This window comes from Oncorhynchus tshawytscha, linkage group LG31 (genome assembly GCF_018296145.1).
Source record: "Oncorhynchus tshawytscha isolate Ot180627B linkage group LG31, Otsh_v2.0, whole genome shotgun sequence".
NCBI lineage: Eukaryota > Metazoa > Chordata > Actinopteri > Salmoniformes > Salmonidae > Oncorhynchus > Oncorhynchus tshawytscha.
The window spans coordinates 25,330,500-25,352,832 of record NC_056459.1 but is presented as its reverse complement, the minus strand read 5'-3'; the positions used below and the strand labels follow the sequence as shown (position 1 = coordinate 25,352,832).

Sequence of the window (22,333 nt, the reverse complement as noted above, 5' to 3'; positions counted from 1 at the left end):
TTTGATGTAATGTCCTTAAAAGTCAAAATGAGGCTCAGTAGTGTGTGTGGCCTCCATGTGCCTGTATGACCTCCCTACAACGCCTGGGCATGCTCCTGATGAGGTGGTGGATGGTCTCCTGAGGGATCTCCTCCCAGACCTGGACTAAAGCATCCGCCAACTCCTGGACAGTCTGTGGTACAACATGGCGTTGGTGGATGGAGCGAGACATGATGTCCCAGATGTGCTCAATTGGATTCAGGTCTGGGGAACGGGCGGGCCAGTCCATAGCATCAATGCCTTCCTCATGCAGGAACTGCTGACACACTCCAGCCACATGAGGTCTAGCATTGTCTGGCATTAGGAGGAACCCAGGGCCAACCGCACCAGCATATGGTCTCACTTGCACATTCATCTTCTGCACATCTCACTCAAGTGTTTATTTGCGAAATTGTAATTATTTCGCCACTATGACCTATTTATTGGCTTACCTCCCTAGTCTTACTACATTTGCACACACTGTATATAGACTTTTGTATTGTGTTATTGACTCTACGTTTGTTTATTCCATGTGTAACTCTGTGTTGTTGTTTGTGTCACACGTCTTTGCTTTATCTTGGCCAGGTCGCAGTTGTAAATGAGAACTTGTTCTCAACTGGCCTACCTGGTTGAATAAAGGTTAAATAAAAAAATACTGTATGTGGGAATGTCTTATGTCTGTCCTACATGTAGTGTTGGTACATGAAATATTCCTCAACTATATATATCATAAATTGCTATTACAAATAGAAGTATTATGTTCAACAACTGACATTTTCAGATATTATTTTAACAAACACACTTTGATGCTTACAATTCATTCTCTATTGTCATAGATTTGGTGGGCACTGTCATCTGTGATCTTTGTGATATGACTTTCATTAAGCACGTACTGATGAAACTGTCACTTAATATGTTTTCTTAAAGTCCACAAACGCTCTACATTTATTCACTCTGTGATAGGGTTGGATCCTATATGCTACTTTTATTATTGTCATGTAAATGGTTCAGTGCCTATAATTTAGGCTGTGTGTAGAATGGGGCATGAAGGAAATGACCTCTACTAATAAATTACTACTAGATTATAGTGATAAGGAAAACAGCATACACATTTGGCTTGTGTATTCATTTGCCTAAAACTAATCACAATTCCATTATGTTTACATAAAACAGAGAATACTTCAAAATGAGAAGATCCTGCCATGGAAAAGACGACTGGGTGGACATAAAGTGGAAAGGAGGGGAAATAACTCCCACCATGCAGCAGGACACCTTCAGCTGGGGTCTTTATAATACAGGTTTGACAGTTATATTTTTAATACTGAATAGTTAGCTGTTATGTGACAATTAGGTCAACAACTCTATTTTATTTTTTGGCAAGGAAGTTGCACAGAACTTCCCCAACATCCTCTCCCAAATTGATATAGAACCTTCAAAAACACATGGAGCAACTGTGAAAAGAAATGGCTGAGGATGTACTAAAAATGTCTGGTATGTAATGACATTTAATTCAAAGTAAATGTAAAAAAATTGTATGTAGTTGTGTAGGACAGCCATATGTTCAGTTCATGCCTATGATTTCAGAGTTCAACAAAGCCAACAACTGCTTCATGTGTGCCACTGATAAAGAACCTGGATGTGGCCCAAAGACTGACTGGGTTAGTAACTTTATGTTTATAATATTTTGACAACAGTGACGGCATGTAAGACAATTTATGATACAACACAGTGGATGGCTAATTCGTCATACTGCATTGATATTTGATATTATTTATAACGTGTTATGCTTTGTTTTGTTTTGATTGAATGTTTTGCATACCAACGGTGGTTCCATGTGCTGTGCCTAGGAATGAAGACAAAAGAGTTCAACAGAGTAAAGAACACAAACTGGAAGTACAGTCTTTGTTGTTGATAATGTATACTATACCCCATGCACACTGAAGAGGCTCTGAAATGTACATCAACCAGGGATAAAGAGAAAGTTAACTGAAATGTTTCATACTTAATTGAAGTTGTGTCTGTTTGACATGTTGGAAAGATTAAAGGTCTACAATTTCTGTTTAATTTGTCAATATTACATTTTTATTCATTGATTTACTGGCCACCATTATTGTGGTTACATGTTCAGTATATGTATTGACCAGCCTAACTCACTAGCTCACTCTCCATCCCTGTTCAGTATATGTATTAACCAGCCTACCTCACCAGCTCACTCTCCATCCCTGTTCAGTATATGTATTAACCAGCCTACCTCACCAGCTCACTCTCCATCCCTGTTCAGTATATGTATTAACCAGCCTACATCACCAGCTCACTCTCCATCCCTGTTCAGTATATGTACCTCACCAGCCTACCTCACCAGCTCACTCTCCATCCCTGTTCAGTATATGTATTACCAGCCTACCTCACCAGCTCACTCTCCATCCCTGTTCAGTATATGTATTAACCAGCCTACCTCACCCAGCTCACTCTCCATCCCTGTTCAGTATATGTATTAACCAGCCTACCTCACCAGCTCACTCTCCATCCCTGTTCAGTATATGTATTAACCAGCCTACCTCACCAGCTCACTCTCCATCCCTGTTCAGTGTCCAGCCTACCTCACCAGCTCACTCTCCATCCCTGTTCAGTATATGTATTAACCAGCCTACCTCACTAGCTCACTCTCCATCCCTGTTCAGTATATGTATTACCACCTAGCTCACTCTCCATCCCTGTTCAGTATATGTATTGACCAGCCTACCAGCTCCTCTCCATCCATGTTCAGTATATGTATTAACCAGCCTACCTCACTAGCTCACTCTCCATCCCTGTTCAGTATATGTATTAACCAGCCTATCCATCACTCACTCTCCATCCCTGTTCAGTATATGTATTAACCAGCCTACCTCACTAGCTCACTCTCCATCCCTGTCCAGCCTACCTCACCAGCTCACTCTCCATCCCTGTTACAGTCATATCCATGTTCAGTATATGTATTAACCAGCCTACCTCACCAGCTCACTCTCCATCCCTGTTCAGTATATGTATTAACCAGCCTACCTCACCAGCTCACTCTCCATCCCTGTTCAGTATATGTATTAACCAGCCTACCTCACCAGCTCACTCTCCATCCCTGTCCAGCCTACCTACCAGCTCACTCTCCATCCTACCTCACCAGCTCACTCTCCATCCCTGTTCAGTATATGTATTAACCAGCCTACCTCACCAGCTCACTCTCCATCCCTGTCAGCCTACCTCACCAGCTCACTCTCCATCCCTGTTCAGTATATGTATTAACCAGCCTACCTCACTAGCTCACTCTCCATCCATGTTCAGTATATGTATTAACCAGCCTACCTCACTAGCTCACTCTCCATCCATGTTCAGTATATGTATTAACCAGCCTACCTCACTAGCTCACTCTCCATCCCTGTTCAGTATATGTAGTATAACCAGCCTACCTCACTAGCTCACTCTCCATCCATGTTCAGTATATGTATTAACCAGCCTACCTCACCAGCTCACTCTCCATCCCTGTCCAGCCTACCTCACCAGCTCACTCTCCATCCCTGTCCAGCCTACCTCACTAGCTCACTCTCCATCCATGTTCAGTATATGTATTAACCAGCCTACCACTCTCACTCTCCATCCATGCTCACCAGCCTCCTCACAGCTCCATCCCTGTTCAGTATATGTATTAACCAGCCTACCTCACCAGCTCACTCTCCATCCCTGTCCAGCCTACCTCACCAGCTCACTCTCCATCCCTGTTCAGTATATGTATTAACCAGCCTACCTCACTAGCTCACTCTCCATCCCTGTTCAGTATATGTATTAACCAGCCTACCTCACTAGCTCACTCTCCATCCCTGTTCAGTATCCATGTTCATTAATGTATTAACCAGCCTACCTCACTAGCTCACTCTCCATCCCTGTTCAGTATATGTATTAACCAGCCTACCTCACCAGCTCACTCTCCATCCCTGTTCAGTATATGTATTAACCAGCCTACCTCACCAGCTCACTCTCCATCCATGTTCAGTATATGTATTAACCAGCCTACCTCACCAGCTCACTCTCCATCCCTGTCCAGCCTACCTCACCAGCTCACTCTCCATCCCTGTTCAGTATATGTATTAACCAGCCTACCTCACTAGCTCACTCTCCATCCCTGTCCAGCCTACCTCACTGTTCAGCTCACTCTCCATCCCTGTTCAGTATATGTATTAACCAGCCTACCTCACTAGCTCACTCTCCATCCCTGTTCAGTATATGTATTAACCAGCCTACCTCACCAGCTCACTCTCCATCCCTGTTCAGTATATGTATTAACCAGCCTACCTCACTAGCTCACTCTCCATCCCTGTTCAGTATATGTATTAACCAGCCTACCTCACTAGCTCACTCTCCATCCATGTTCAGTATATGTATTAACCAGCCTACCTCACTAGCTCACTCTCCATCCCTGTTCAGTATATGTATTAACCAGCCTACCTCACTAGCTCACTCTCCATCCCTGTTCAGTATATGTATTAACCAGCCTACCTCACCAGCTCACTCTCCATCCCAGCCTATATGCTCAGCCAGCCTCACCAGCTCACTCTCCATCCCTGTTCAGCCTACCTCACTAGCTCACTCTCCATCCATGTTCAGTATATGTATTAACCAGCCTACCTCACTAGCTCACTCTCCATCCATGTTCAGTATATGTATTAACCAGCCTACCTCACTAGCTCACTCTCCATCCCTGTTCCAGTATATGTATTAACCAGCCTACCTCACTAGCTCATCCCTGTTCAGCCTACCTCACTCTCCATCCATGTTCAGTATATGTATTAACCAGCCTACCTCACTAGCTCACTCTCCATCCCTGTCCAGCCTACCTCACTAGCTCACTCTCCATCCATGTTCAGTATATGTATTAACCAGCCTACCTCACTAGCTCACTCTCCATCCATGTTCAGTATATGTATTAACCAGCCTACCTCACTAGCTCACTCTCCATCCCTGTTCAGTATATGTATTAACCAGCCTACCTCACCAGCTCACTCTCCATCCATGTTCAGTATATGTATTAACCAGCCTACCTCACTAGCTCACTCTCCATCCAGTTCAGTATATGTACCAGCTCACTCTCCATCCATCCCTGTTCAGTATATGTATTAACCAGCCTACCTCACTAGCTCACTCTCCATCCCTGTTCAGTATATGTATTAACCAGCCTACCTCACTAGCTCACTCTCCATCCCTGTTCAGTATATGTATTAACCAGCCTACCTCACCAGCTCACTCTCCATCCCTGTTCAGTATATGTATTAACCAGCCTACCTCACTAGCTCACTCTCCATCCCTGTTCAGTATATGTATTAACCAGCCTACCTCACTAGCTCACTCTCCATCCCTGTTCAGTATATGTATTGACCAGCCTACCTCACTAGCTCACTCTCCATCCATGTTCAGTATATGTATTAACCAGCCTACCTCACTAGCTCACTCTCCATCCCTGTTCAGTATATGTATTAACCAGCCTACCTCACTAGCTCACTCTCCATCCCTGTTCAGTATATGTATTGACCAGCCTACCTCACTAGCTCACTCTCCATCCATGTTCAGTATATGTATTAACCAGCCTACCTCACCAGCTCACTCTCCATCCCTGTCCAGCCTACCTCACCAGCTCACTCTCCATCCCTGTCCAGCCTATGTATCACCAGCTCCTCATCCATGTTCAGTATATCCCTGTTCAGCTCATCTCCATCCCTGTCCAGCCTACCTCACTAGCTCACTCTCCATCCATGTTCAGTATATGTATTAACCAGCCTACCTCACTAGCTCACTCTCCATCCCTGTCCAGCCTACCTCACTAGCTCACTCTCCATCCCTGTTCAGTATATGTATTAACCCCTCACTAGCTCACTCTCCATCCCTGTCCAGCTCACTCACTCCATCCCTGTCCAGCCTACCTCACCAGCTCACTCTCCATCCCTGTTCAGTATATGTAGCCTAACCAGCTCACTCTCCATCCACTGTTCAGTATCAGCCTACCTCACTCCATCCCTGTTCAGTATATGTATTAACCAGCCTACCTCACTAGCTCACATCCCTGTCCAGCCTATGTATTAACCAGCTCACCAGCCTCAGTATATGTATTAACCAGCCTACTCACTAGCTCCATCCCTGTCCAGCCTACCTCACTAGCTCACTCTCCATCCCTGTTCAGTATTTGTATTAACCAGCCTACCTCACTAGCTCACTCTCCATCCCTGTCCAGCCTACCTCACCAGCTCACTCTCCATCCCTGTCCAGCCTACCTCACCAGCTCACTCTCCATCCCTGTTCAGTATATGTATTAACCAGCCTACCTCACCAGCTCACTCTCCATCCCTGTTCAGTATATGTATTGACCAGCCTACCTCACTAGCTCACTCTCCATCCCTGTCCAGCCTACTCTCCACCCTGTTCCAGCCTACCTCACCAGCTCACTCTCCATCCCTGTTCAGTATATGTATTAACCAGCCTACCTCACCAGCTCAGCCTACCTCACTAGCTCACTCTCCATCCCTGTCCAGCCTACCTCACCAGCTCACTCTCCATCCCTGTCCAGCCTACCTCACTAGCTCACTCTCCATCCATGTTCAGTATATGTATTAACCAGCCTACCTCACTAGCTCACTCTCCATCCATGTTCAGTATATGTATTAACCAGCCTACCTCACTAGCTCACTCTCCATCCCTGTTCAGTATATGTATTAACCAGCCTACCTCACTAGCTCACTCTCCATCCATGTTCAGTATATGTATTGACCAGCCTACCTCACCAGCTCACTCTCCATCCCTGTTCAGTATATGTATTGACCAGCCTACCTCACTAGCTCACTCTCCATCCATGTTCAGTATATGTATTAACCAGCCTACCTCACTAGCTCACTCTCCATCCCTGTTCAGTATATGTATTAACCAGCCTACCTCACTAGCTCACTCTCCATCCCTGTTCAGTATATGTATTAACCAGCCTACCTCACTAGCTCACTCTCCATCCATGTTCAGTATATGTATTAACCAGCCTACCTCACCAGCTCACTCTCCATCCCTGTCCAGCCTACCTCACCAGCTCACTCTCCATCCCTGTCCAGCCTACCTCACTAGCTCACTCTCCATCCATGTTCAGTATATGTATTAACCAGCTCACTCTCCATCCCTGTTCAGTATATGTATCCAGCCTACCTCACCAGCTCACTCTCCATCCCTGTTCAGTATTTGTATTAACCAGCCTACCTCACTAGCTCACTCTCCATCCCTGTCCAGCCTACCTCACTAGCTCACTCTCCATCCCTGTCCAGCCTACCTCACCAGCTCACTCTCCATCCCTGTCCAGCCTACCTCACTAGCTCACTCTCCATCCCTGTTCAGTATTTGTATTAACCAGCCTACCTCACTAGCTCACTCTCCATCCCTGTCCAGCCTACCTCACTAGCTCACTCTCCATCCCTGTCCAGCCTACCTCACCAGCTCACTCTCCATCCCTGTCCAGCCTACCTCACTAGCTCACTCTCCATCCCTGTTCAGTATATGTATTAACCAGCCTACCTCACTCTAGCTCACTCTCCATCCCTGTCCAGCCTACCTAACCAGCTCACTCTCCATCCCTGTCCAGCCTACCTCACCAGCTCACTCTCCATCCCTGTTCAGTATATGTATTAACCAGCCTACCTCACCAGCTCACTCTCCATCCCTGTTCAGTATATGTATTGACCAGCCTTCACTAGCTCACTCTCCATCCCTGTCCAGCCTACCTCACCAGCTCACTCTCCATCCCTGTTCAGTATATGTATTAACCAGCCTACCTCACTAGCTCACTCTCCATCCCTGTCCAGCCTACCTCACCAGCTCACTCTCCATCCCTGTCCAGCCTACCTCACTAGCTCACTCTCCATCCATGTTCAGTATATGTATTAACCAGCCTACCTCACTAGCTCACTCTCCATCCATGTTCAGTATATGTATTAACCAGCCTACCTCACTAGCTCACTCTCCATCCCTGTTCAGTATATGTATTAACCAGCCTACCTCACTCAGCTCCTCACTCTCCATCCCTGTTCAGTATATGTATTAACCAGCCTACCTCACCAGCTCACTCTCCATCCCTGTTCAGTATATGTATTAACCAGCCTACCTCACCAGCTCACTCTCCATCCCTGTTCAGTATATGTATTAACCAGCCTACCTCACCAGCTCACTCTCCATCCCTGTTCAGTATATGTATTAACCAGCCTACCTCACCAGCTCACTCTCCATCCCTGTTCAGTATATGTATTAACCAGCCTACCTCACCAGCTCACTCTCCATCCCTGTCAGTATATGTATTAACCAGCCTACCTCACCAGCTCACTCTCCATCCCTGTTCAGTATATGTATTAACCAGCCTACCTCACCAGCTCACTCTCCATCCCTGTTCAGTATATGTATTAACCAGCCTACATCACCAGCTCACTCTCCATCCATGTTCAGTATATGTATTAACCAGCCTACCTCACTAGCTCACTCTCCATCCCTGTTCAGTATATGTATTAACCAGCCTACCTCACCAGCTCACTCTCCATCCCTGTCCAGTATATGTATTAACCAGCCTACCTCACTAGCTCACTCTCCATCCCTGTTCAGTATATGTATTAACCAGCCTACCTCACCAGTTCACTCTCCATCCCTGTTCAGTATATGTATTAACCAGCCTACCTCACTAGCTCACTCTCCATCCCTGTTCAGTATATGTATTAACCAGCCTACCTCACCAGCTCACTCTCCATCCCTGTTCAGTATATGTACTAACCAGCCTACCTCACTAGCTCACTCTCCATCCCTGTTCAGTATATGTATTAACCAGCCTACCCTCACCAGTTCACTCTCCATCCCTGTTCAGTATATGTATTAACCAGCCTACCTCACCAGTTCACTCTCCATCCCTGTTCAGTATATGTATTAACCAGCCTACCTCACTAGCTCACTCTCCATCCCTGTTCAGTATATGTATTAACCAGCCTACCTCACTAGCTCACTCTCCATCCCTGTTCAGTATATGTATTAACCAGCCTACCTCACCAGCTCACTCTCCATCCCTGTTCAGTATATGTATTAACCAGCCTACCTCACTAGCTCACTCTCCATCCCTGTTCAGTATATGTATTAACCAGCCTACCTCACCAGTTCACTCTCCATCCCTGTTCAGTATATGTATTAACCAGCCTACCTCACTAGCTCACTCTCCATCCCTGTTCAGTATATGTATTAACCAGCCTACCTCACTAGCTCACTCTCCATCCCTGTTCAGTATATGTATTAACCAGCCTACCTCACCAGCTCACTCTCCATCCCTGTTCAGTATATGTATTAACCAGCCTACCTCACCAGCTCACTCTCCATCCCTGTTCAGTATATGTATTAACCAGCCTACCTCACTAGCTCACTCTCCATCCCTGTTCAGTATATGTATTAACCAGCCTACCTCACCAGTTCACTCTCCATCCCTGTTCAGTATATGTATTAACCAGCCTACCTCACTAGCTCACTCTCCATCCCTGTTCAGTATATGTATTAACCAGCCTACCTCACTAGCTCACTCTCCATCCCTGTTCAGTATATGTATTAACCAGCCTACCTCACCAGCTCACTCTCCATCCCTGTTCAGTATATGTATTAACCAGCCTACCTCACCAGTTCACTCTCCATCCCTGTTCAGTATATGTATTAACCAGCCTACCTCACCAGTTCACTCTCCATCCCTGTTCAGTATATGTATTAACCAGCCTACCTCACCAGTTCACTCTCCATCCCTGCTTTGGACAATTAATAACATGACTCTCGTACTTTGCCCTTTTCCTTTATGGTTGATATTAAAGAAGAAAGGAGATATTATCTGTCTCTCTCCTATTGTGTACCACTGTTTAATACTGTGGGGGAAAAAAACCGGAAAATAAGTACTTAGAACTACCAATTATTGTAGATAAATATTAAAGAAAAGGGTAAACAACACTGGACTGAACCCCCTAATTGTCAAACTAATATTAATGTACAACAATATAGAAGATACATGACTAGAGGTTATGCAATATGGGTGTATATCCACTGCACGCTTCTTCGGTGTGTAATTGACATGACCAAAGACCTATTGCAAATTGAAACTATGAAAAATGTACGTTACACCACGTGATTTTCTGGGGCTGGTTGATTTTCAACTCATCGCCTATTCACATCCAAATAAGATATGGATCTGTTCGCACTTCCTACGCCTTCCATTAGATGTCAACAGTCAGTAGAACGTGGAATGAAGCCTCTAGTGTGATGTGGGACCGGATGGCAGCTATTTGAGTCACTGTTCTGGCAGAATGCCAGTTCCTGGTTACGCGCAGTAGTCATTATATCACCTTGCGTTCCATTACTCTGTGGACAAAAACTAATGCTCCGGTTGGAACGTTATTGGATATATATTATAATAACATCCTGAAGATTGATTCTCTACTTAGTTTGACCAGTTTATTCGACCGGGAATATAACTTTTTGAAGTTTTTGTCCCTTTTGGGCATGTGAACTAAACGTGCTAGCAAAATTAGCTCATTGGACACTAGTAATGGACATTATGGAACAAAACAACGATTTATTGCGAAACTAGGATTCCTTTGCAGTAAAGTCTAGGCAACAAATAACATTGGATTGCTTTCTTTACATTAACCACTTTTATTTTACACACAGAGATTGATCATGTAGATAATATTCTTTGTTGTTAAAACCTGCATTTCCCCATAGCAGGGATTTTTTTTGCATGTTTCAATGCAACAAAAAGTGTCACCTTTTTGGACCTCACCAGTTTGCACCCCTGATCCTGCCTTCTTATACACCTATTTTCTAACTTACTTTTTCTGTATCAAAATAATTAAAATACTCTTAATTCAGGGGTATTGTATTTGAGTAAAGAATGTATGTACAATTCGGTACAGGATAAGTATTTGATAACTGAGTCTTCTTGCTGCAAAGGTAATTTATAAAGGAATGAGTTTGACAACCCACCCACCAGAAGCCCTGTTTATACCTGGTGCTAAAATGCATCCTGATATTGTCCACATTTAGATTCTGCCCACATTTTTAGAAGTTAAGACAAGGCTTACATTGTCAGCTCAAGCGTTGGAGCTGTCAAAATCGGTGAGCAGCAGCTCTTGATCATTGTCATGAAGCCACACCGCACACTCGTTAAAAATTAAGAATGAGCAAATGTAGGCTTTATAGAAATAATGGCACTTAAACAAAATAGTGATGATTTTTACCAGCCTAATCGAGGTGTAGATTACACCTCACATTCCAGTGTTTGAAAGGCTGCATGGGATTTCTCTTAATGTGACTACAGTGCAGCCAATGGCAATGTCTGCTTTAGACATGCCAAGAGCCACTTGTGGATTTGACAGCTCTAACATGTCAAAACAACCGCTAGGCGGATGTCGGCTGAAGCAGATCTGATTGTGATCAGGTAGTCAGGGACGATTTGATTGGTTGAATGAAAGCTCAGTGGGTGGAGATTACAGGTGAGAGTCAAATAAAAGAAACCAGAAGGTCCCAGGTTTTAATCTTGCAGATGCCGTCTCTCAAAGTTATTCATAGCACCTTGCATTAACATGTTTTTTGTAATGATCCGATTTTGTTTATTTTATTTAACTAGGCAAGTCAGTTAAGAACAAATTCTGATTTACAATGACGGCCTACTTCGGCCAAACAGACGACGCCGGGCCAATTGTGCGCCGCCCTATGGGACCCCAATTACGGCCGGATGTGATACAGCCTGGATTCGAACCAGGGACTGTAGTGACACCTCTTGCACTGAGATGCAGTGCCTTAGACCGCTGCGCCACTCGGGAGCAAATCAAGAATCCAATCACTATCAGGGACAGTCAGAATGTGGACAAGATTAGGACACATTGTTAGCGCCAGGTATAAAGGGGCTAGAGAGATCATCACACCAGCAATATAGTATTTATAGAAAGGGAAAACTGTAGACCTTAAAACATATCTCCCACACATCCTGGCAAATGTCCCCTTATCCCTTCTCTCTTCCGTTCACTTGCACACACATCATTACTTCAATCACACACTCATACAGGCCTGAAATCACACACGTCTCACATGCACAAATGAGTTTGCGTACAGGGGCAGAGGGGATCTCCCATGGTGCACTGTAATGGAACCTCTAGGTGGTGCCTGATTGGTCCATAGCATGACGTCTCCCTCTGAGATTGTTGTGAGATTCTCATTTTGCCGTGATGATTAACACATTTTTCTGAGTTTTTGCTCCTCAGAGGTGGGGAGACTGAGGGGATTACACAGACAGCAGTATCATTGGAATGCAGGGTGAAATAAAATAAAATGGAGTCCACATATTGTTTTGAGAACTGTTTATTCCTCCTGTTTGTCTGTCAGGAGGTTAAATCCCAAATAGCACCCTATTCCCTACATAGTGTACTGCTTTTGACCAGCCCTATGGGAATATGTTTCCAATTGGGATACTACCAAAGACTTGCTTACCACACCACTCACACAACACACTTCCAGAGCAGGAAGGGGACTAAGGCGGCGTACAAATATTCCTAAAACGTACTCCGTAAAGTATAATCACTGACCTGACACAACATGATAGGTGAACGCTATTTAGTGGAACCATGACACCTATCCGATCATGATATGCAGATTAAGTATTCACTCAGGGCAATAGACCTTGGCTATAATGGGTTAAATAGAGAAGTAGAGTATCAACTCAAATGTACAGTATTCCTTGATACATATAGATCTATAAACAGCGATCCATAGTTAGGAGAAAAACATTGATGTTACCATGGCAATTAAGGCTCTTACCGCAAAATCCTGACATACATTATGTGCGCATTCTCATTGGCCATTACATGAACCAATGACACTGGACAAAAGCAGATACATAACAACTGTACAAATGCACGTCCATACAGTGGGACAAAAAAGTATTTAGTCAGCCACCAATTGTGCAAGTTCTCCCACTTAAAAAGATGAGAGAAGCCTGTAATTTTCATCATAGGTACACTTCAACTATGACAGACAAAATGAGAAAAAAAAATCCAGAAAATCACATTGTAGGATTTTAAATTAATTTATTTGCAAATTATGGTGGAAAATAAGTATTTGGTCAATAACAAAAGTTTATCTCAATATATACCCTTTGTTGGCAATGACAGAGGTCAAACGTTTTCTGTAAGTCTTCACAAGGTTTTCACACACTGTTGCTGGTATTTTGGCCCATTCCTCCATGCAGATCTCCTCTAGAGCAGTGATGTTTTGGGGCTGTTGCTGGGCAACACAGACTTTCAACTCCTTCCAAAGATTTTCTATGGGGTTGAGATCTGGAGACCGGCTAGGCCACTCCAGGACCTTGAAATGCTTCTTACGAAACCACTCCTTCGTTGCCCGGGTGGTGTGTTTGGGATCATTGTCATGCTGAAAGACCCAGCCACGTTTCATCTTCAATGCCCTTGCTGATGGAAGGAGGTTTTCACTCAAAATCTCACGATACATGGCCCCATTCATTCTTTCCTTTACACGGATCAGTCGTCCTAGTCCCTTTGCAGAAAATCAGCCCCAAAGCATGATGTTTCCACCCCCATGCTTCACAGTAGGTATGGCGTTCTTTGGATGCAACTCAGCATTCTATGTCCTCCAAACACGACGAGTTGAGTTTTTACCAAAAAGTTCTATTTTGGTTTCATCTCACCATATGACATTCTCCCAATCTTCTTCTGGATCATTCAAATGCTCTCTAGCAAACTTCAGACGGGCCTGGACATGTACTGGCTTAAGCAGTACACGTCTGGCACTGCAGGATTTGAGTCCCTGGCGGCGTAGTGTGTTACTGATGGTAGGCTTTGTTACTTTGGTCCCAGCTCTCTGCAGGTCATTCACTAGGTCCCCCCGTGTGGTTCTGGGATTTTTGCTCACCGTTCTTGTGATCATTTTTACCAAACAGGGTGAGATCTTGAGGGCCCCAGATTATCAGTGGTCTTGTATGTCTTCCATTTCCTAATAATTGCTCCCACAGTTGATTTCTTCAAACCAAGCTGCTTACCTATTGCAGATTCAGTCTTCCCAGCCTGGTGCAGGTCTACAATTTTGTTTCTGGTGTCCTTTGACAGCTCTTTGGTCTTGGCCATAGTGGAGTTTGGAGTGTGACTGTTTGAGGTTGTGGACAGGTGTCTTTTATACTGATAACAAGTTCAAACAGGTGCCATTAATACAGGTAATGAGTGGAGGACAGAGGAGCCTCTTAAAGAAGAAGTTACAGGTCTGTGAGAGCCAGAAATCTTGCTTGTTTGTAGGTGACCAAATACTTATTTTCCACCATAATTTGCAAATAAATTCATTAAAAATCCTACAATGTGATATTCTGGATTTTTTTCTCTCATTTTGTCTGTCATAGTTGAAGTGTACCTATGATGAAAATTACAGGCCTCTCATCTTTTTAAGTGAGAGAACTTGCACAATTGGTGGCTGACTAAATACCTTTTTGTCCCACCGTATATTAATGCCTATTAGGCTAGTACATTACAACACTCTGGGGTGAGGTTTCCCATAGGTACAGATCTAGGACCAGCTTCCCTGCCCCAATCCTAATCTTAACCATTGGTGGAGGAAATGTTAAACTGACCCAAAATCAGCATCTAGGGGCAACTTCACCCTACTCCACATGACAACATCTGAGGCAACAGGCCAAATGTGTGTCTTGAAGGCTGATTGAAGTCGTTACATGTTGGAAGCAGTCCATATGAACATACACAGATCCATATGGATATGACAATAACAGGAATATAAAGGCTAAACTAAATCACCATACTAGTAAGTTCCTTGGTTTCCATCGATGAGCTACTAGTTCTTAGAATATACACACAGTTCTTCATCTTCTGTTATACTGTATATTTATTACTTCCGGTCCTGGGACTAAATAGTTTGAAATGTTACAACTTGTGCAAGCCTGCCTAGAGTGTCATGTGGGCTGGGTTTCGAAATAGTCCATTGGTTCCATCCAGGCAATGCACCATGCAAACTCAAATACTATTTGAAACCAGGCCAGGGCCTGTATTCACAAAGTGTCTCACAGTAGGAGTGCTGATCTAGAATCAGTTACCCCTGCTTATTCATTATGATTTAGGAGATAGAACTGAACCTAGATCATGGGGGCATTCATTACGTCCTTTAACGGAAACCGTTTAAGAACCAAACGGAAGCAAACTGAGCAAGTGGAATGAAATGGGGAGGGACCTACCTGATTTTGTCCAATAGAAACTCAGTTGCAAAACATTTTCCGATGTTTTGCAACAGAATCCTCATAATGAATACATCCCAGCACTACTCCTCTGACACTTTATTGTGCACGGATTCTATCTGTCAGTTCTTAATTAACATACTCCAGAAAACAGCGCTCTTTCACTCAGCTGTTGTGTGATTTCCTCTGACTTCACTTCATCATTCTTCTGATTGACATCCGCAAACCTAACAGCCTTCTCCTGTCTGGCCAATGGGACTTTTCCATTCTCCCACTCTACTTCCTGGTTGAAGTCTGTGGCCACACCCTCTGTACTCTGCGGGAAGTCTTCTTGAGATTCTGTCTCACACTCTCTCTCCTCCTCTTCTCTCTTGAGTCTTCCTCTCTCTACAGTGCTCCCTTTCTCATTTCTGTTGTTGTCCCAGTTTCTTCTCGCTTTGCTCTCCTCCTCTTCCGTGTTCCTCTTCTGTTCATCCATCCCTCTCTCCATCACTGGGGACATGTTCTTTCTCTCCTCTTTCAGCATTTCTCCGGCAGAGTTTTTCTTCGCCTTGTTCCGACCCCTGAGGTTCAACTTCTGAAAGAGACATTTTAAAGAGATACTTTTTTTCTTTCTTTAAACTCGGTCTTCAGACACCTGACAAAACACTACAAACTCTATCTCGGTAATGCTTCTCTCTTGGACAGTTAACCGCAAATAATTGACCAAATCTCTTTTGGACTGTAATGTACTAATAAATGCCTATTATTAGACAATATAACTGTCCCTCTGAGCATTAACAGTACCAGAGTAGGCCTATATCAGCTGGGTTATCTACCTGTATATTTAGAAGTGACACAGCATTGTGTAGGTCATGAGAGAGAGAGAGAGAGAGAGAGAGAGAGAGAGAGAGAGAGAGAGAGAGAGAGAGAGAGAGAGAGAGAGAGAGAGAGAGAGAGAGAGAGAGAGAGAGAGAGAGAGAGAGAGAGAGAGAGAGAGAGAGAGAGAGAGAGAGAGAGAGAGAGAGAGAGAGAGAAGGGCAAGAAAAGGGCAACCAGTGAAGAACAAACACCATTATAAGTACAACCTATCCTTGTGTTTTTTATTTTCCCTTTTGCATTTGAACTATTCGCACATCGTTACAACACTATAAAGACATAATGACATTTGAAATGTCTCTATTCCTTTGGAACATTTGTGAGTGTAATGTTTCCTGTTCATTTTTGATATTTTATTTCACTTTTGTTTATCTATTTCACTTGCTTTGGCAATGTAAACATATATTTCCCATACCAATAAAGCCCCTTGAATTGAATTCAATTGAGAGGGAGGAGAGAGGGAGAGCGAATAAGCAGATGAGCTCCTGCATTTTTCAGCATGTTTTCAGAAAAATATAGATTTAGAGTTCGATAAACTTGGATTTTTTCTACAAGGACATACACAGGATACTACCCTGCACAACACAACATTCACTCCAAATCAAAACTCCGAACCTACAACCTGATTTTGGACTAAATTACCGGAAGGATTCCTACTATCAAAGATTCTTATTCACAAGGACTACACAGCAAATGCTCTGGCAAACCAACGACCTGCAAAAGAAGCACAACAGAAATCTGAAAATACCATCCAACCTGGAACTGAGTGAGTAATGTTTAGTCTGAAGCTACTTTTAAAGCCAAGAAGGAAAATAAATTACAATAATATATTTTACTTTATAAGGACTGAATGCTAAATTAAGGCTACCAAGCTTGCTAGGAAAGAACATATCTGACTGCAACTTCAATTAGCACTGAGGTATGAAGTGAGAGGTGTCAAAGCCCTTGAGCCTAACAATATCAGGAGTGTGTCTGCACTCTGGACTGTGGTGAGACAGCTTCAACAGGAGAAAGAGCAGGAGGGGAAGAAGGAGGCCCAGCGGCAGTCGTACGGTAATTTGGTAAAAGCCAATTTGATCAGGACATTGTTTTCACTCACAGCCTCCCCCACCCAAATGCAGAGGTCTTTGAAGCTCCCTCCCCCTGTAGAGGTCATTACAATACAGTACCCCCTGGATGTAAAAAATGAGAAGGCACGGAAAGAGTACAAAAATAAGCTCCTTATGGAAAATCAACAGACACTTTTTGCTGACTGGTATAAAAATGGGAACACTTCCACTAGGACCATCCCCTGGCATGGAGCAGTGCTATATTAACACACTACCTCTCTGTTAACTTCACTAGGGTAGGGGGCAGCATTCGGAATTTTGGATGAAAAGCGTGCCCAAATTAAACTGCCTGCTACTCAGGCCCAGAAGATAGGATATGCACATAACTAGTAGATTTGGATAGAAAACACTCTAACACTCTAAAATAATGTATGTGAGTATAACAGAACTGATATGGCAGGCGAAAACCCGAGGAAAATCCAACCAGGAAGTACTATTATTTTGAAAGGCTGTTTTTCCATTGAAAGCCTATCCACCATACAAAGACTTAGGACCCAGTTCACAAGCTCTGTGTCTTCCTCTACATGTGGCCAGTCTTTAGGCATTGTTTCAGCCCTTTACTCTGAAAAATGAGGGAGATACAGCACTTTCAATCAGTGGCCAGTGGAAATTTCCATTCATCAGCCATGCACCCTGATCGGGAACGCGCCTTTCTTGTTTCTCCTTTCCTATTGACGAAGCTTTTGTCCGGTTGAAATATTATTGATTATTCATGACATAAACAACTGGAGGATTGATTTTAAACATCGTTTGGCATGTTTCTACTAACTTTTATTGTACTTTTTAAAAACTTTTCACCCGGAATTAGTGCACGCGCCTTAAGCATTCGGATTATTGGACAAAATGCGCAAACAAAAAGGAGGTATTTGGTCATAAAGAGGGACATTATCGAACAAAACAAACATTTGTTGACTAACATGGAGACTTGGGAGTGCCACCAGATGAAGATCAAAGGTAAGTGATTAATTTGACTCTCCTTGGCTGGAAAATGGCTGTATGGGTTTCTGTGGCCAGGTGCAGACCTAACATAATCGCAAAGTGTGCTTTCTCCGTAAAGCCTTTTTGAAATCTGACACAGCGGTTGCATTAAGGAGAACTTTATCTTTATTTGTATGTTTAACACTTGTATTGTTTATCAATGTTTATGATGAGTATTTCCTTAATTTGATGTGGCTCTCTGCACTTTCACCGGATGTTTGTTTGAGGCAATGCATTACTGACCATAACGCGCCAATGTAAACTGAGATTTTTGGATATAAATATGAACTTTATCGAACAAAACATACATGTATTGTGTAACATGAATCCTATGAGTGTCATCTGATGAAGATCATCAAAGGTTAGTGATTCATTTTATCTCTATTTCTGCTTTTTGTGACTCCTCTCTTTCACTGGAAAAATGGCTGTGTTTTTTCTGTGACTAGGTACTGACCTAACATAAATGTTTGGTGTGCTTTCGTCGTAAAACCTTTTTGTAATCGGACACGGTGGTGGGATTAACAACAAGTTTATCTTTAAAATGGTGTAAAATACTTGTATGTTTGAGGAATTTTAATTATGGGATTTCTGTTGTTTTTAATTTGGCGCCCTGCAATTTCACTGGCTGTTGTCGAGGTGTACCAGAGAGGTTAAGAGGGGGGGGGGGGACTCTGAGTCACCTAATGTCAACCTGTACAAGTCTGGAACAGTATTAGTACAGGGCAACCCCAAAAAGTTTCCTCTGGACTTTCACATAATCAAACCGGAGAAGCTCTCTCTTTAGAATGATACCCCCATCCCAAGCATGTCAGACCAGACCTCTTCATTAAACAACCTCACAGACGAACAACACCACTCCCTCACTGAAATGAAGGATAAATTCACACAGCTGGAGGTATGGCAGTTGGAGCTGGAACAGCAGGTGAACACACTCCAGTCAGCACAGACCCAGACAACAGTCCAGCACAACACCACCACCTCAACCAGACCCGGAGACCTGGAAGGGGAGAGAGATATGACTGCACTCTGGTGAGACAACTTCAACAGGAGAAAGAGCAGGAGCGGAAGAAGGAGGCCCAGCGGTAGGAGAAGATGAGAGCAGAGCAGGAGAAGAACAGCGCACTAGAGGAGAAGGTGGGAAAGATGACATGTAACAGAACAACCCAATAGAGAGCTGGCCACCCCCACCCCCGAAGCCAGAACAACAGCCCACCTCAGATCCTGACCAAAGTCTTGACAACACAGCAGGACAGTCCACCCCAGACCATAGCCTCGAAACCACAGCAGGACAGTCTACCCCAGACCATAGCCTTGAAACCACAGCAGGACAGTTCACTCCAGACCATAGCCTCGAAACTACAGCAGGACAGTCTACCCCAGACCATAGCCTTGAAACCACAGCAGAACAGTCCACCCCAGACCATAGCCTCGAAACCACAGCAGGACAGTCCACCCCAGACCATAGCCTCGAAACCACAGCAGGACAGTCCACCCCAGACCATAGCCTCGAAACCACAGCAGGACAGTCCACCCCAGACCATAGCCTCGAACCACAGCAGAACAGTCCACCCCAGACCATAGCCTCGCCGATATTACCCCCTAGGCACAACTACGATAACATAACCAACAAAAACAGGTCACAACCTCTTCAGCTCTTTTGCACACTGGGTATGTACATAGTCAATGGTAGGCTTTGAGGGGACTCCTACAGTAGGAACACCTATAGTTAATCTCTTGGCAGTAGTACTGTAGACTACTTTATCACTGACCTCAACCCAGAGTCTCTCAGAGCGTTCACAGTCAGCCCACCTACACCCCTATCAGATCACAGCAAAATCACACTACCTGAACAGAGCAATACTCAGTAATGAGGCATCACAGCCAAAACAAACTGAATAATATTAAGAAATGCTATAGATGGAAGGAATGTGTAGAAGAGTGTAGAAACCAACCCCAAAATAATTAGGCAACAACAAATCCAATCCCTTTTAGATAACTTCCTGGGCAAAACGTTTCACTGTAATAGTGAAGATGTAAACTTGGCAGTAGAAAACCTAAATAGTATATTTGACCTTTCAGCTTCCCTAACAAATCTAAAAATGTTGAGCAGAAAACCTTAGAAAATTAACAACAATGACAAATGGTTTGATGAAAAATGCAACAACCGAAGAAAGAAATTGAGGAACCTATCCAATCAAAAACACAGAGACCCAGAAAACCTGAGCCTACGCCTTCACTATGGCGAATCACTAATACAATACAGAAATACACTACGGAAAAAGAAGGAACAGCACGTCAGAAATCAGCCCAAGTAATTGAAGAATCCATAGACTCAAAACACTTCTGGGAAAGTTGGAAAAAACACTAAACAAACACCAGTCTCAACGACAACAGTGAAGAGGCGACTCTGGGATGCTGGCCTTCTAGGCAGAGTTCCTCTGTCCAGTGTCTGTTCTTTTGCCCATCTTAATCTTTTCTTTTTATTGGCCAATCTGAGATATGGCCTTTTCTTTGTAACTCTGCTTAGAAGGCCAGCATCCCGGAGTTGCCTCTTCACTGTTGACGTTGAGACTGGTGTTTTTGAGGGTACTATTTAATGAAGCTGCCAGTTGAGGACTTGTGAGGCATCTGTTTCTCAAATTAGACACTAATGTACTTGTCTTGTCCTTTTGCTCAGTTGTGCACCGGGGCTTCCCACTCCTTTCTATTCTGGTTAGAGCCAGTTTGCGCTGTTCTGTGAAGGGAGTAGTACACAGAGTTGTACGAGATCTTCAGTTTCTTGGCAATTTCTCGCATGGAATAGCCTTAATTTCTCAGAACAAGAATAGACTGACGAGTTTCAGAAGAAAGGTTTTTGTTTCTAGACATTTAGAGCCTGTAATCGAACCCACAAATGCTGATGCTTCAGATACTCAACATGTCTAAAGAATGCCAGTTCTATTGCTTCTTTAATCAGCACGACAGTTTTCAGTTGTGCTAACATAATTGCAAAATGGTTTTCTAATGATCAATTAGCCTTTTAAAATGATAAACTTGGATTAGCTAACACAACGTGCCATTGGAACACAGGAGTGATGGTTGCTGATAATGGGCCTCTGTACGACTATGTAGATATTCCATTAAAAATCAGCCGTTTCCAGCTACAATATTCATTTACAACACGAACAATGTCTACACTGTATTTCTGATCAATTTGATGTTATTTTAATGGACGAAAAATTGATTTTCTTTCAAAAACAAGGACATTTCTAAGTGACAGTCAGTCTGCAGCACCCGGCCTCATCCTACTAGAATCTGAAGTCAAATGTCTACTGATTACCTGGTGCTTCTGTAACCAACTAAGGAGGGCCTACAGCAGCACCTAGATCTTCTGCACAGATTCTGTCAGACCTGAGACCGGACAGTAAATCTCAGAAAGGCAAAAATAATGGTGTTCCAAAAAGGATGCAGTTGCCAGGACCACAAATACAAATTCAATCTAGACACCGTTGCCCTAGAGCACACAAAAAATAATACATACCTCGGCCTAAACATCAACGCCACAGGTAACTTCCACAAATCTGTGAAAGATCTAAGAGACAAGGCAATGGCCTTCTATGCCATCAAAAGGAGTGTGTACATTTTATTTAACTATGCAAATCAGTTAAGAACAAATTCTTATTTACAATGAAGGCCTACACCGGCCAAACCTAGACGACGCTTGGCCAATTGTGCTCCGTCCTACGGGACTCCTAATCACGGCCGGATGTGATGCAGCCTGGATTCGAACCAGGTACTGCAGTGACACATCTTGCACTGAGATCCAGTGTCTTAGATGACTGCGCCACTCAGGACAACATTCAACATGCCAATTAGGATCTGGCAAAAAATACTACAATTAGTTATAGAACCCATTGCCCTTTATGGTTGTGAGGTCTGGAGTCTGCTCACCGAACAAGAACTCACATAATGGGACCCACACCAAATTGAGACTGCATGTAGAATTCTGCAAAAATATCCTCTGTGTACAATGTCAAACACCAAATAATGCATGCAGAGCAGAATTAGGCTGATGTCCGTTAATTTATCA

At 43.6% G+C, this 22,333-nt stretch overlaps 1 protein-coding gene and 1 long non-coding RNA gene across 2 annotated transcripts in view; one reads left to right on the top strand and one right to left on the bottom strand.

Annotated features, from left to right (window-relative positions):
* Positions 1–658: 658 nt before the first annotated feature.
* Positions 659–2,082, top strand: LOC121841541. Its single transcript, XR_006080585.1, has 3 exons — positions 659–1,509; positions 1,603–1,676; positions 1,866–2,082. It is a non-coding gene; the product is annotated as an uncharacterized LOC121841541 (long non-coding RNA).
* Positions 2,083–14,570: 12,488 nt separating this feature from the next.
* LOC112236371 (raftlin-like) overlaps positions 14,571–22,333 on the bottom strand; it is a 64,541-nt gene continuing 56,778 nt past the window's right edge. The window contains exon 10 of the mRNA XM_042310535.1: positions 14,571–15,896. Coding sequence (XP_042166469.1) covers positions 15,453–15,896 — 444 coding nt within the window. The 3' untranslated portion in view covers positions 14,571–15,452. The remainder of the gene's footprint in view (positions 15,897–22,333) is intronic.